The sequence below is a fragment of the Alexandromys fortis genome, unplaced genomic scaffold (assembly GCF_014885135.2).
Source record: "Alexandromys fortis isolate MF-2015 unplaced genomic scaffold, M_Fortis_MF-2015_v1.1 scaffold_8_1_9099942, whole genome shotgun sequence".
Taxonomy (NCBI): domain Eukaryota; kingdom Metazoa; phylum Chordata; class Mammalia; order Rodentia; family Cricetidae; genus Alexandromys; species Alexandromys fortis.
This window is the reverse complement of record NW_026067898.1, coordinates 6,264,387-6,280,366: the sequence shown is the minus strand read 5'-3', so window position 1 is coordinate 6,280,366 and position 15,980 is coordinate 6,264,387. Positions and strand designations below refer to the sequence as shown.

Below are 15,980 nucleotides of genomic sequence, written 5' to 3'. Positions count from 1 at the left end.
GCAGGTGACAGAGGTAACTCTAGCACACGCTAAACACCCTAGATTAACGTGGCCCAAGACACCTTGAAGGTGAAGGAAAACATCAACAACTCTATCTCATTTTAGACCACTTGGCATTTCCAGAATTGAAAGGATTTCTAATATTCAGCAATTAAATGACCACACAAAAATACACAGTTTGCAAATGACTTCATTCCCTTGTAATGTAAATGCCTAAAGATGAAGGCAGTTATACTAAGAGAAGCAAATATGTAGGAACATGGATAAATTGCTTGACAATATTTTTCTGGTGTTTAAGAAGGGCAGTATCTAATTTATAACTATTTAATGAATGTTTTGGTTCTATACAGGCTGATCACGAATGTTCTTCAAACAACAAATGTTAAAACCAAGAAAAAAAGACAACTGTAGGTCAAACAGAGGAGGGGGTAAAACCCGAATCTGCCAAATGAGTTCTGTCCCCGAGTCAGATCACAGCTCTCAAGAAAATGGCAAATGTTAGTCATCCTTAAACATCGAGAGAAAGAAGATTTAGAGATAGAGAAAGGGAAATGGTCTGATTCTCAAATGAGGGCCATTTGGTATCAGATTGATAAGTTTCACACGGACAGTCAGGGTGGTTAGATTCTGCTTACAGAGCACTCGAGAAGAATGCTGGACTCAGAGGAGTTGGGCCAAACTATGGTTAAGGGTATGGGGGAGTAAGCCCTTCGGGTATCTTAATGAGGAAGTTTCCCATTATGAAACTCTCTCTCTCTCTCTCTCTCTCTCTCTCTCTCTCTCTCTCTCTCTCTCTCTCTCTGTGTGTGTGTGTGTGTACAGTGGTGATTAGGGTAAGATATATTGGAAGCATTAATGGCTGCGTTTTTTTATTTTAACTGTTAATCGATAGATTGCTTCAGGAATTAGGATGTCAATCTTCCTTTCAGACATTTTGGCTAAAGAAGTAATTACAGCTATCAAGGAATGGCTTGTGATAACTCTACAGAAGGAAACCCAAGAGAGACAGTTAATAGAGTAGACAGACCCAAATTAGCTTAACAGGATGAATCATAGGCTAAGGCCGAAGGAAATCAGGCAAGAAACACACAGGCTACGTCTTTATGGAAACGCTAAAGGGCTGGCATAGAGAGCCCCGGCCAGACTGGAGCTAGGATTAAGGAGGTCATATAGGCGGCAGTGGCTCACCACTCAGTAAGAGAACAGCAAGGAGAGACCACTGCTTAAACTGTTAGCCCCCTCATGTTTCAACTACAAGAAAACATCCTGGTTGGTTGTAGTTCAGCTTCTGGTTCCATTTCATGAATGGCTTTAGCAAGTAGAAAATTTTGGCAAGGCAGGTCAGCCCGAAGGAAGAAATTAAAGTACACCATAAATGATAAGTATGTAAATGTGCAGCTGTAGAAAAGACTCATGTCAAACATAGCAAGGGCTTTCAACGTTGGGTAGAATTTCGTACGCAAGAGAAATTACCTACGAATGGTTTTGTGCCTGCATGGCTACAGAGGCTCAGGACCAGAGATGATGATGGACTTACTTAAGATTTTAAAAACGTTCTTTTTTTTTTTTTTTTTTTTTTTTTTAACAGCTAGCATTTTCCCAACAATAAAATGAGCTGTTTCATTGGGGAAATTCATTTGGTTCTGAGGGAAAGTGAAGTAGTCTTGCTGTCAGAATTCTGTAGGCAACTTCAAGAGGATGAACGACTGCGTAAAGGTCCTAAGATACTTTGCTTATTTAACTCAGGGCAACTAGGGCTTAGGGGGTGCAGGGGGGGGGATAATAGAACACAGCGTGAACACAGAGGAAGGGAACCCTGGAGTGAAGAGGCTGAAGGGGGGCAAGGAAGCAGGGAGAACACAAGGTTGGAGGCAATTTTAAGCAAATAAAATCAATCTTTGGAAACCTATTATTTTGTAAGCTAATTAAAAATTATAATTTTAAAAAAAGAGGATCTGTTAAAATGAGAAGAAATTCTCTAGAACAAAGATTTATCACAGTTATTCTCTTTTGTCCCTGGGAATTTTTAAAGACCTTGCTGTCAACAATGTAACTCAGGACTTTGGGACAGACTTCTGAGGACTCTATATGCGGCATTTGAATCAGAATAGCTAGGATGGTTTTCCTGTGATACGAGGGCTCTGCGACCCCAAGGCTTATAAATGTTGGGCTTCAGAACGAGTCTAGCGTGAGTGAAGCTGAAAAGACCTCCCTCTGCCAGCAGGGCTGATTAATGGACAAGTTTAACTTTGGAATGTACGCTCTTGACTTTGCGGAATTAAGATCTACAGAAGGCATTGGCTTACTTAGTGTTATTCTCACCATATTTACTAAGTTAAGGAATTCAAGTCCCAAGTCCTGGGTCACAAAACTCTTCTTTAAAAACAACTGCCATCTCCTCTCAGCAGAGCTGGACCAGTACTTGACTTCAGCATCATCTTCATCGGTCGGAGGGACTTTGGTCAGATAAAACGCCTTTAGTCTCTGAAGCTGCTCCTCCACCTGAAACAAAGAGGAGGAAGATGAGAGCAAAGAAATTTATTAAGTAGAAAGAACACAGATTCCATTTGAAGTCTGTATAAAATTAAGTGGGAACTACACTTCTAGCATTCCTTAAATAAATATTGACTATTTTCAGGTTACTGAAAAGCATGGAAATCTGCTTCCTAACCCACAGACAGGACTTCTGCTGGGTGGCAAAGTGAGTTGATAAGTTTATTGCCAATCAGAAATATTTATTGTACCACAGATTATTTTTATGTATATTTTACAATTAGAATAATTTATTTCAGAGATCAAGCGGCTGCTCTGTTTAAAACTGAGTTTTATAATAAAAAAGCACAAATAAAGCCGGGTGGTGGCGGCGCAAGCCTTTATTCCCAGCACTTAGGAGGCAGAGGCAGGCGGATCTCTGTGAGTTCGAGGCCAGCCTTGTCTACAAGAGCTAGTTCCAGGACAGGCTCTAAAACTACAGCAAAACCCTGTCTAAAAAAAAAAAAGCAAAAGCACAAGTAAAAAAAAAAAATCAAGGAATACAAATCAGGGAAAAAAAGTAATTCAGCAGAAGGCAATTTTTACTCAGTGTATTATGATTCATTCATTTTAATGTAATATTTTTATTAAGTATTTGAGGATGTAATATAATGTATTTGAATCATATTCACCACCTACTTCTCTAACTTTCCCAGATCCAGCTCCACCTCCTCTCTCCCTCTCCAGTCCTTTTCCTCATCTTTGCTTTATAAATATATTCACCAGAGTCCAATTAGTGATCCCCATATCTACTCATAGGCATGGGACCAACCAACAGAACACGGTCAATCTACCAGCCACGCCCTTAAAGAAAGCTGACTCAGGGATATAGAGATGGCTCAGAGGTTAAGAACAATGGCTGCTCTTCCACAGGACTCAAGTCCAGTTCCCAGCACTCATGAGGCAGCTCTCAACTACCTGTAGCTCCATCTATAGCGGATCTTATGCCTTCTCTGACCTCCACAGATAACAAGAATACAAGACGTACACAGGGGATGCGCGCAAGTAAAACACCCACACACATACATCGAAATACAATGCAATGCAATATAATACAATACAATACAGTAAAAATAATAAAAAAAAGAAAACCGACTCTCCCCCACCCCGGTAGCCATCAGCTATCAATAGCTCCTCAGTTAGAGGTAGGAGCTCATGAGCCCTTCCTCATTCTCCATACTACAACACTGCTGTCCTCCCTGGCCCCTGGCCCTTACACTCTCTCCTCACTCTTTGTGCCTCGACGGGGGTGGGCGAAGTACACACCCCTCTGCGGCCGAACACGTTACTGTACAATTTAATTTTACAATTTGTGAAAGGGTATGAATAAGGACGACTTTTCTGTGGGCGCATTCATTTTAAATACCTTCACGAGCTAATCTTATTAAGACATACTACTTTGCCTCCCTAGAACTATATTTTAGCATTTGCTAACCAATGTTAGCAGGACTCAATTATTTTAAATTACTCTCCTGAGCAGAGTTAATACACAATCAAATGTGTAACTATAGATTAATAAGTAATGGGGTGATATAGAGTGAGCAGAAAGCATTTGGAACTAATTTGTATGCCTTTTGAATAATATTTAATGACTAATAAGATAAGACTGGTGGAACTCATAAGTTAAGAAAGCCATGGAAACACGGTATTGAAATCTCAGGCACTAGGCACTATACTTTGAAGATTTTAAGATAATTCTCAGTCGAAATAAACTTAGGACAGCCTGCACTAGCTCAGGGTCAGGGGTTCTTTCCTGATTTCCATATTTTTCTTGCCTTATTGATACCTGTCTCCTGAGCACATACCGTCATTTCCTGATCTTTCTTCTTCTATTTATCCCTAGTGAACTACATCAAAGGCTACCCTGTCCATGGAGGATTCTAAGATATCTTACTAAGAAGTGTTCATTTCCTTGGAGACCAAAGTTAGTTCTGTGAGAAGACCAGTAAGCAAACCGTTAGATCAAAGATAGGCCTGTGTATACACAAGCACGCTGTGTTATAAGGACAGGGAAGGGACGACAATAACTCCATGTAAACACAGAAAAATTTCCCAGCACATGACTTTTGGTCTGTCCCTTCCTAGGGTAAGAGGGAAAGGAGAAGGTCTCGGATGGAAGGAACTGGGGTACAAGCCCAAGTGGAAGCCCTGGCTGCATCAGGGAAGATGCATGCCATAGGCGTGGATAGAGAGTAGATTGTTCAGCTGGCCGGCAAGGAGTCCAGAAAGATGTTTGTCCTGGGATAAGGCTGGGCAGGAGTTTCACTTTGCTTTCTACTGTAACCAACAGAAGTTTGATGCAACGAACAGTGGCCAGTGATGAAGGCTTGGACTAGGGAAACTCCAGAGCAAACTGGGAGAAAGGGGTGCAGAAATCTCTGAGGCTGTCTCAGTAGACATAAGAGAGTGTGGCCTTGGAAACAGGAACGGGAAGGGTGACGGAAGCCGCCATGTTTGACTAGCCACCTGATAATGTATGCCTAACTTCAAATGACAGAGGAACAGATTTGGTGAGAACAAGACTCTGACTATAGACTAAGCCCAGATAGAAGCAACAGGGGAGGCAGATTTGAGAGCTAGACCTCAAAGAAGATAGGCTACGCAGGGAGAGACTCTTACTAAGCAGGGCTAGGTAGGGTTGTGCCACTTTACTGGCGCTATGGTGGGGGATGGGTGAATACATCAGTAAGTTGAGAAGAAGGAAGTCAAGATTGTGAGCCTCACCGTCTTGTTTTCCACCGTGTTTGAATTCCAAAGATGCTAGATGAGATTTGGGGATGGAAACTGAGAATCACCAAGCAATATAAGCAAAGTAAGGAGCGCATAGGGCATCCAGCAGAGAGAGACAGATCCATAAATTAGTGACCACACCAGTCCTCAGAACTCTCTGCTTTTCTGGAAGAGTGCCTGGAAGCGTCCACAAACAAGCTGAGTAGAGTGTTGGACTGGCCAAGCGTCAGGAGTTGGCAGGATTCATATGGGGTGGAGGGCAGGGAGTTGGTTTACAAGAGCATAATGGGAATGAGAGACCAAGAACTGATGAAAAAAAAAAAAAAGCCAGAGGTACAGGGAAGTGACAGATGGGAGCAGCGCCAGGATTAGGAGGGAAAGCTCAATCAGGTAGGGCAGGAGATGGAGAAGGGCAAGACAGAGGGACATGTGGCGTTTTTAGGAAGTATCGTTATAAAACTAAGCTCCATTTCTGCAGAGGGTCTCAGACCGGGACGAGGAAGGAGACCCTTAACGCGATACTAAGTGGGTACAATTCTGGCCGTGATGATGCAGAGAACGAGCACTTGCTTTGTAGCTGCTCTAACATCAAGGTTGGGTTAGAGTGGAGCACTGTTAGGACGGTGGCAGGAAGAGGGGATGAGGGTATTAGGAAGGCAGACGTGAGACAGCAGAAGCCAAGCAGGCTACCTAACTATAGACAGCTGTACTCTGGAGTGGACCTGGCTCCCATTAACACAGTGACTGTAACCCTACAAAGAAGAGTTATCTGCATTCGTACAAGGTTCCCTGGAGCCAGAACTAAGTGAGGAGCAGCTTCAGGCTAAGGCCACCCTCAAGAAACTTTCCTCTGAGAGCGGTAATCTCAGCGTGTTTGAGGAAATATTAGAGATTACCAGAGGCATGTCAAAGTGAAGCTTCAGGCACTTGGTGGCAACATTAGAGTCATCCAGGCATCAAACAAGATAGGTTCAAGAATGAATCAGCCACCTGTATCTTCCCATTCTGTTTATTTTAAATGAGCCACACCTTGGTCCTGGAGAGATGGCTCAGCAGTCAAGAGCATATGTTGCTCTTACAGAGGATCTGAGTTTGGTATCCATCACCTACATCAAGTAGCTCACAATCCCCTATAACTCCAGATCGAGGGAATCTGGAACCTTCCTCTTACCTCTGTGGGCACTGCCCTTACATCCACACAAATCATACACTCACATACACACATAATTAATAATAATAACAAAATGCTTTTTAACTGCTCCACTACAGTCAGTATTCAAAAAGATCTATGACCTAAATGATGAGTATTTTCATAATAATTTTGGTCTTTATTTAAGATATTGTAAGTGTCTATAAGGATGCTCAAAACATGTTATAATACATTATTTATACAGACCTATTTATATTATTCTAGGAAAGATTACCTACTCTTTGGGGTTTGTCATGGTGCCTTGAAGAATAAGGGATACATAAATAAATACAGGCATTGGTTGAGACACAACTCTCCAGCTGGGTGGACTTTCTATGCCCACAGAGAGCAGAAAGATAGGCAGAGGCCATCTTGCTGAAGCGGGTCAACATTACACCATACCTCTTCTGATGACTTTCGAAATGCCACATAAGTTTGTAGGACTCGTGACCTGTAGCTGATGCTTCGACCAAGTGTGCTTAATTCTTCTTCTAGGCATTTCGCTTTAAAAGAAAGCAGTGCCCCTTCGTCAAGTTCAAGTTCATTTTTCCCTGCCATGATTTCCGCAGCTGCTTCTAATGTGTGTGCTGTCTCCTAGGGAAGCAGAGCGCACAGGGTCAGGAGCCGACAGGGGAATCGTGAACATCACATTCCATTACCCTTCGGCACATCCATCTATTACGTTATTAATTGAACTTGTAGTGAGAATTTCCTCAATCAGAGAAAGGCACAACTTTCAGAATTCCAAATAGGAAGGAACAAAGGGCACTGGAAACTGAAAACCCTCTCCAGTCCTCCTTCGGCTCTGGCGAAAGCTGAAGGCCACGAGTGGTTAAGACAGAGGCCTATTGTCCTGGGGTTCAGAGAATCAGGACCCGGTAGCCGGTTTCCAGTTCCTGAGCTGCTCTGTGCTATGACTTTCCTCGGCCCTTGAGGGAGCTTTTGAACTCTTCTGCAAGCCTGGTTCACAGCATTTGAACTCTCAGCTCCTCTGCCTCTGGTTTTCTCGGGAGTTTTCAACTTTCTGAGCTACAGCAATTCCACCACTGGTATTGCTGTGGAACTCCTGGCTGACTTATTACAACTTGGACTGAGGCCAGGCCTTCCGCCTCTAGGCACTCTCTGGACCTCTTCAATTCCACCTCTTCTTTGCTGCTGCCGCCTCTGCCACCGATGCTGGAAGGCCCAGTGGTCTAACCTGCTCTTTATACAATTAGTCTAGCCTGTTCTACCCATAATATAGACCACTATCAAACTGAGAGAGTAGGCATTTCTTCTGGCCTACTGTTGCAGCACAGGGGACATGATGAGGGAGGGAAGCCCCTCAGACTAAGTCCACCATGGCCGCCAACAGCCTGTTGGCATGGGAAAGAATGTGGCATGTTGGTGCTTGGACTTTGATGTCATCAGTGATAGCCTGGATATGTATGCCTTCCTGTTCCACCAACCACAGCTTCTACAAGGGCCAATCACAAGCCTCCTAAGCTTTCTGCTGAGTCGTTAGGGGAGGTCCTCGTCTGCCTTACTGAGAACTGCTATTGCCAGGCTCAGAAACAATGCGAGGCTGGGGGGAGTAGGGTGAGGTAAAGAGTCCTTCAGTAGGGCCATCAGAGAGGTTGTTGTGGTGATGGTATATATAGCTGGACCAGCAGTGGCTCTCAACCTTCCTGATGCTGCGACCCCTCAATACAGTTCCTTGTGCTGTGGTGACCCCAACCATAAAATTATTTTTATTGCTACTTCATAACTATAATTTTGCTACCGTTACGAACCGTAGTGTAAATATCCGATAAGCAGGATGTCTGACATATGACCCCTGTGAAAGGGTCGTTCGACCCCCCCCCCCGCCCCCAGAGAGGTCAAGGACCCACAGGCTGAGAACTACTGGTCTACAGCCAGGCCTCCAGAAGCGGAAGTCAGTGGCATTAGCCACAATCCCGATTGCTGTGTTCTTGGTGTATCTGTTTTCCTCAAGGTATTCACGAAGGGCTCAAAGAGACCAAGACTTCATGATGGCTGTTAGCCAGTAGCCAAAAGAGGAGCTGTTCAGCTGACAGCTCCCTCAGGTCAAGGTGGCAGGCCTCAAGAAGGGCCTGACAGCACCTGTCAATCAAAGGCTTAAACTGGCGGGGGGGGGGGGCAGTAGCTTAGCCTATTTGAGGGGAAAGTGAACATTAAAAGTTGCTTCCAACAAAGACCTGTCATAACATTAGCATTCTTAATGGGATCTAACAGCGCTTGCTCAACTCCTAGCTAATTGTCCTTAGGGAGAATGGGTCCTTCTGATCCCTCTCAATACATTATTTGCATGTGTATTCTGATGGTGTGTAAACAAACATTACTGCCAATCACATAAAAGCGCACACATGTAATCATGTGCATCACATAATGCCTGCTAATTAACTACGTTGATGCTTAGTATATTTACTATACAGAATTTTTATTGTTAGCGCGTTCTTCTACACATATGAAAAATGTGCTGTAAAAGAGTAGCCTGCTTGTGCTGGCCGCAGCTTCAAACACGGCGTTGACATTTCTCTGCTGCGTCGAGGAACCCTGTCTAGTGGCTGACCTGTTCTGTCCATGGCTGTGCACACCGTGATGTGGGCACAACAACGGCTGAGTCACCCAACAGCACGTTTGTTTCTTAGAGTGTCTCCGCATCGTCAAGTGGTACATGACTAAGAGCCACAGAAAGAGCCCTGGAACATTTCCTGAAAACGAGCGAGGAACCGAGCAGAATTAACGAGGAATTCCCATGCTCTCCTTGGATACCTTCCCTAGTTAGTGCTTAATATGCTCTTCAGGGACTGTGTGGAATCGCATTTGCAAGCCTGTGCTGGGACAACACTCGGCAAAACAAAAAGGAGCACGGGATTTCTCCCCGAGTTCTCTCGTGGGCTTCTAAACTGAAAAGGGAATGCTGCCAGACATGACTTAAATATTTCAAATGATTTTTTTCTAAATTCCATTCTAAAAAGAATAAAAGGAAAACATGGGTGTCTGTCTGCAGTGAGGCCACTGTTCAGAGGGAGGTCTGTGGAGACAGGGGTGTCTGTCTGCAGGGAGGGCGCTGTGCAGAGGGAGGCCTTCTGTGGAAACCTGAAGATACAGGGCTTCTCCTACTGAAGCAGGTGAGCGTGAGCTGGGGGAAGGCACTCACTTTTCTGAATTCCTTCAGGCAACCTGTGGGTCGCAACCCTTTCTCAGATGTCATGTTATGTCAGATATCCTGCATCTTATATTTATATTATAATTCATAACAGTAACAGTACTACAGTTATGATTTATGGTGGGGGTCACCAGAGCATGAGGAACTGTAGTAAAGGGTGGCAGCCTAGGACGGTAGAGAACCATTGCTCTAGCAGGAATCATGAAATCTAAGCCTCAAGGACAGGGGCAGAGCTGGAGATGCTGCCAGTTGGGGACGGGGCACTCAGTGTCTGAAAATGGAGGGTAAAACAAGGCTGTGGTTTTGATGTCTCATCAGAGAGTACAGTGACAAGTGTCATTTCTGGATATTCTCCTGTATGACTTGGTCTTCAGAAAACCGCAAGTAGTCTTAAAGAATAGCTTTCCCTGCCTCGTCTGGCACCTAGGAAGAGTTGCTAGCACCTCCCAAGCAAGAACCAGAAGCCAGATAAGTACCTGAAACCACAGTTGCAAAGAGTATAAATACACTAATAAATGGACACAAAATAACAATCATTTAGAGGCACACAATACTGTGGTTTTCTATGCCATTATCAATTCTACATTAACTTAAAACTGCTACTCTCAAGGGAGCTGAGATTAAGCTCCATAACTTTGAAAAAATATTTTTAAATAATTATTTATAACATTATGATCCTAATAATAACTTTAATTACCTTGGCTTGGATATCTAATTCCAGATATTTATTCAAAATCTCCTCTGACTCAGAAGGGCTGGATCCGACAACCAGTGCGTTAGAAAGAACTGGCCTGATTTCCTGAATTGACATCTCCACCTTGAGGAACAGAGAATATATTAAAGTCTTAATAATATATACTTATGTATAGGTATGTACATATAAGAAAATATTTCATACATTGCCATTGCATTTTAAGTGTTTATCAATTCTGAACTAAAATAGCTTTGAATATTAAAGAATTTCATATCTTGATAATGCGCATCTTCATGTGATGCTATACTTGTGACATTCGAGAATACATTCTTTTATTAACAGCAATGACTGCGAACTATCATCCATACACATCTTTGAAGATCTTTTCTGTATTACCTACAAAAGATGATAATGCAACATATTGGCAGAGATGAACTCACCTGTAGGTTGAATGAGACCAATTTGCTGTCCGATCTGAGCAAGCATTCTAAGTAAGGGGTATGAATATCCTACAGGCTGTCATGTTTGAGGCTGAGGAGCTCTGGGAAACACCTTGTCCAGATGCTAGTGAAAGCAGGGACCTACTCGAATCATTTCACTGTTGAACTGAGGGAACTGTGATTTGATCTTTGGTTCACAAGAACCGAAGGCTAAGGAGACCCAGCAAGGGCTTCATTCTACTCGAGTTGCTTGCTTCATCCCCTTGCTTTCTGGAGAATGCACTTTCCACAGCTAGGAAGATAAGAAGCTACAGGTGTTTAAATTCCTGCTCGGCTTTCCACCACCACCAAACCAGCGTGACTCTCAAGCTACGGGGCATCCAACACCACAGCTGCGTCTATGCTCGAACTCTCCCCGGACCCAGGCAACAGGACACGGCTCACAATCTCAAGGTACTGGATCAATAACAGGATAGGGAAGTCGTCTAATCGATGTTCTAGAATGCCAGGCTCTATGAAGTCTGTTAACTCGTCTCCTGTACGTTCAAGCGCATGAGTCCGATGTAACAAATGAGAAGCTCACTGACCACTTGAGACCCAGCCTCTGCAGCACAGTTCGCTACCATTGTGTCACCAGAGGGCATGAGATAAAAGGTCCCCTGGGAAGCTACTGCATCCCTCCGCAGAGAGGAGGCTCCCACGAATGCTTGTATGCGGATGACTATGCCTCTTGCACCGGTTTTGCTCAATAAGTATGAGGACGACATTTTTTTCCCCAGAAACACAAAACCCATAATTGTTGACAACTGTCTGTCCGTCTGAAGTTCTCCTGTTCAGTTGTGCCATGATCATGACAGCTAGTATGGGACTGTACCTAGAGTCATGGAAAACAAGGTCCCTCCTCTCAGTGCATGTTTGATGGGGCTAACACAACTATGGAGTATATGTAACTTTGTTATGAATGTATATACATACACATTCAGGACTGGGGAGGCAGATTACATTAGACGTTCATTATTGACAACCTGGGGCAGGGGTGGTTGATGAGCAACCACGTATTTGGTTCTAAGACCTACTGTGTGATATAGAGGAAGTCTGAGGAGACACACGGCACCCTCCCACTATGCTCACAGTTGGACACCATCCATGAACACCAAAGAAAAGGTTGACATTTTATGAAATTACCTTCCTTAGGGCGCCTTCCACGGACGCTGCTAATTGTTGCTTCTTAAGAGCATACTCCTTGTGCGCGGTACACTGTTCGCCGAGACGGTCCACATGCTTCTGAATGCATCCCATCATCTCCTGGATACCTGTCACCCGAGAGCTGAACAGAACATGCCAGGTGTTAGTTCGCTTGACCTCGACCTAGAAGCCCTGACAAGAGGGGACATTTGAAACCAGACATGCTCTTTCAGGTGCAGTGGGTTGGTCCAAGCTACTGCTTTAGGATAACGGGAGTTAAATAGTTATCCTCTTGGTATAGCAGGCAGCAAAGTCAGAGTACGTTCCCTTGTTTCAAGTCAGTCCGTCCCGGGGGAAGGATGAATTATGGCTTCTGTGACAGGTCTAATCTTTTTAAAGGTTTGCTTTTAATATTTCTGTAAGGTACTTCAAGAATCTTCCGGTAAACGGCACAGTGTGTTGACCAAGTTTTCCTGGGGGTATCATTTAAAAGCTTCATTTATTTCAAGATGCTCCTTGAATAGGAATGTGAATCAGGCAATTAGCAGAGCATTTGCTAACCCAATAGGGTGAAATATTTATATATTTTGTTCTCAGTGGTTATGAGTGCTGAAGGCTATATTCACTAGATAAAAACCTAGCTATCGCTAGCAATTAGGTATCAAACACACTCATTTATATTTGATGCCTCACATGATCATTTATCTAACTTGTGCTGACCTAGGAGACGAAGGTGGCAGGAGGGCTCACAATGGCACGCCTTTCTACCCAGCTGTGAGTCGGACTCCAATCGCTCCCGTCTGTCACAGGCTTCCTCACCATTTCCAGGATACACTAGCATGTTGGCAAAGCAAGAATACTATGCACAGAGTGAACACTTCCAAATTGTTCAGCCCGTTCTCAACACAGTACCTTGCCCCTATCTTAGAAAAACATCCCTCCACTCATGTGAGCCTGATAACTCTTTAACTATCCTGAGAGGTTTTTTGGGGGTGAAGGGAACCTGGGGGTATTTTTGTGTTTGTTTGTTAGATCTTGGAGCTAGGTCCAGATTTCAGGAATTTGACCTCAACAATTAACTTGAGTCAGTAAAAATAAATTGAAATAATAATAAAATAAGGACAAGCTCAGAAATAACCGAGGGCTGCAGTAAGGTCGCTGAAATGATTATAAGGATACTTCCACAGTGAGGCCCACTTGGATATGTCCTGTAGGTACAACAAGGGTCCCAGACAAGCATAATTATGAAATATGATATGAAACCACTATGCAAAATACTGTTCCTGGTATGTAATGTTCCGGGAATACTCAGAACAAATAGTTTTATATCTAAATACTCAAAATCAGTGAAGAAGATAATAAAAAACATCAGGATATTTGTAGAAATAATTCTGACAGAAACCCATGCATCCCGTAAAAGCCGTATCCTGGCAATATGAGTTATTTTAACTAAGATGAAGGCTAAGGTGTGATGTGCTAAAAAGGCCTGTCAAGTCCAGCTGTCCTATAGCAACACAATCCGAGTTTTCTAAAGCATATTCAAATCTAGAGTGGGAAAGAGAGACAGCGATCATGTAGCCCTATGGGAAAACACAGAGGAAAAGGAAATAGAAGGAACAGGTAGACACGGAGAGAGGAGAGAATGTGAGAAGAGGCAGAAAAACGCCATGGCAATTTGAGAGTTATTTATCGGTAAAAATTAGAAATTTAAAGCAGAATTTGAAAAAAGAACTGCATCAACCAAGATGAAGGATGCTGACTTCTAGTTCCATGTGGCTTTCCACCCCCAGGCCCAACATGCTTCCTACATTTATTACAGTTAGGCATTCTTTCCCTACAACTATGAATTCTGAATCTTCTACTTCCTGGGGGGCAACGGTCATCAGTAAACAATCCCACCAAAGAAGAAACTAGGCACACTGCTTTTTGGTTCCTAGCCAGCTTTGTGTGTGTGTGTCTGTGTGTGTGTGTGTGTTATGGTGTGTACAAATTTGTACAAATGTAATGGTTTTAATTTTTTCCCCAGTAACCTGCCCCATCACAGACTGACAGAAGCAATATCTGAACATTTGAGCCTGTGTATCTGATCTTTTAGGTCTTGAGTCAATTTTTTTTTCTATCTTCCTGTATTTTTTTTTCTGAGTGTGTAGCACACGACATAGCACACAGTGGAGCATTTTCCCCCTGACTTTCTTTTGTCGGCTGCTGCTGACTTGCATACAAATTGACTGACTGGTTGGCAAGCTTCTTCTGAAGTTGGCGGCTTTCTTTACCTAAAAGCCACGTCTGCATGTAGTCTGAAAAATGGTCACTAGGGGGACATACTGTCTTGTTCAAGTTGCATACCTTCCAGCACAGAGAACACAAAGCGAGAAAACAAACCCAGATCAAGCACTGCTTCTGTAAAAACAGCACCTTTTGAAAAACCATAATTTTAATTTTTGTGGATCACAACCAATAAAATAGGATCTGTCTGTTTCTGATTTTGATTTTCAGTCACCTATGAGAGTCTCATTTGGGGATCTTTTGTTTCTTATCAGTCAGTGTATCTCTTACGCTGTAAACTCTTTAAGGAGAAGAGCTGGAGGCTTTACTTAGTCCTATAATCCATGTAGCCTTAGCACACAGTGTCATAATAAAGGAAGATTAATACTTTTTTTTTAAAAGTTGAAGACAGAGTCTCAGCTATCTGAGCCTGGCCTTAATCTTCCTATGCAGCCTAGGGACCTTGAACTTTTGACTCTGCCGTCTCTGTCTCCTGAGCACTGGGATTACAGGTACAGGCCACCATAGCTGGTTTATGGGAAGCTGGCAATCAAACTCAGAGGCAGAGCCTAACTGTTGTTTGCTTACTGGACACAGTGTCAAACTGCATTCTAAATTTGTTTATATTTACTTATTAGTGCTGCTCTCAGCCTCCCTCAGAGAGTCCGCCCTTTGCAGTGGGCAGGAGTCATGTAAAGACTCACAAGTGTCAAAGGGCAAAGAATAGGGGACTGTGGAGTGAACGACCCTAAGTGGGGCGTGACCCTCTCTAAAGCTCAAAGAACACAAACATGGAAGAAGGAACGCAAGAGCCGGAGGATAGAGAGGGCGCTGTAAAATGCTGTCTTCAGGGACTGGCAAGGCTGCAGCATTCATAAACTCCCTCCATGTAGCTGTGGGTACCTGGAGAAAACCTACGGAATATTTGGCCAGTGTGCAAGGCATAGAGGACTCTGAGGTCGCACCTCTCACTGAGGGGTGACACACAGTTATGGGGTTCTAGGGAAGGGTTTATCACTTCCTTCAGTGCTATAGTACAGCTTCTGATAAGTGGTCCATGTTCAGTAAAGAATTCCCTACTGATGTTCATGCAAGCAGCCATAAGTCTATTCAGTGGGTTGCATTAAAAAAAAATCAAAGTAGGAGAAGGGGAAAGGGTTATTAGACACAGAGGAAGGGAGATGAGAGAGGGTAATGAGGACAAAAATGACAAAAATTTAATATACAATGTATGAAACTTAAAAAAGGAAAAAAATAAAATACCAGAAATTAATTTGTTTTAGCATCACAGTAATAGTATCCTACAACTTGTGAATACACTCACTGCCATTGTAGACTGTCTAAGATGCCTAGTTTCTTTTTTTGGTGTGTATGTGCACTTACAGTGAGGTTCAAGCAATTTTAACATGCATAGTTTTGTCCAAGATGCACTTCCCTCATCTAATAAAGCTTTATGAGGACAGTCTGAGTCACCTTGCTCTGTCTCACTCCTATCTGCAGCACAGACTCAATCCTGCAACCCATCCCCCCTACCCCATCCTCAGAAAGCCACTCCCTCTGATAGGGTGCTAATCTCTTCCACTTCTCATTCCCAGCAGGAATATAATGATAGCATCTATCCCATTCCCAATCCCAGGGCTACACCCCCCTTTCAGGCTTCCATAAGGAAACCCTGTTCTGTAGATTACAAGCAGCCCAGACGCCATGTTTTTGTTTAGAAACTTCCATGCTGGTCCTGATTTTCAGTCCTTAAAAACAGGGCTAGCACACACC

General features: G+C 43.4%; 1 protein-coding gene across 1 annotated transcript in view; it reads right to left on the bottom strand.

Annotated features, from left to right (window-relative positions):
- The window catches only part of Ccdc141 (coiled-coil domain containing 141), a 134,813-nt gene that overhangs the window by 34,430 nt on the left and 84,403 nt on the right, over positions 1-15,980 (bottom strand). The window contains exons 9-12 of the mRNA XM_050120635.1: positions 11,943-12,084; positions 10,321-10,440; positions 6,854-7,045; positions 2,323-2,502 (exon numbers count right to left, since the gene is read on the bottom strand). Of these exons, the coding sequence (XP_049976592.1) occupies positions 2,323-2,502; positions 6,854-7,045; positions 10,321-10,440; positions 11,943-12,084 (634 nt within the window). The remainder of the gene's footprint in view (positions 1-2,322; positions 2,503-6,853; positions 7,046-10,320; positions 10,441-11,942; positions 12,085-15,980) is intronic.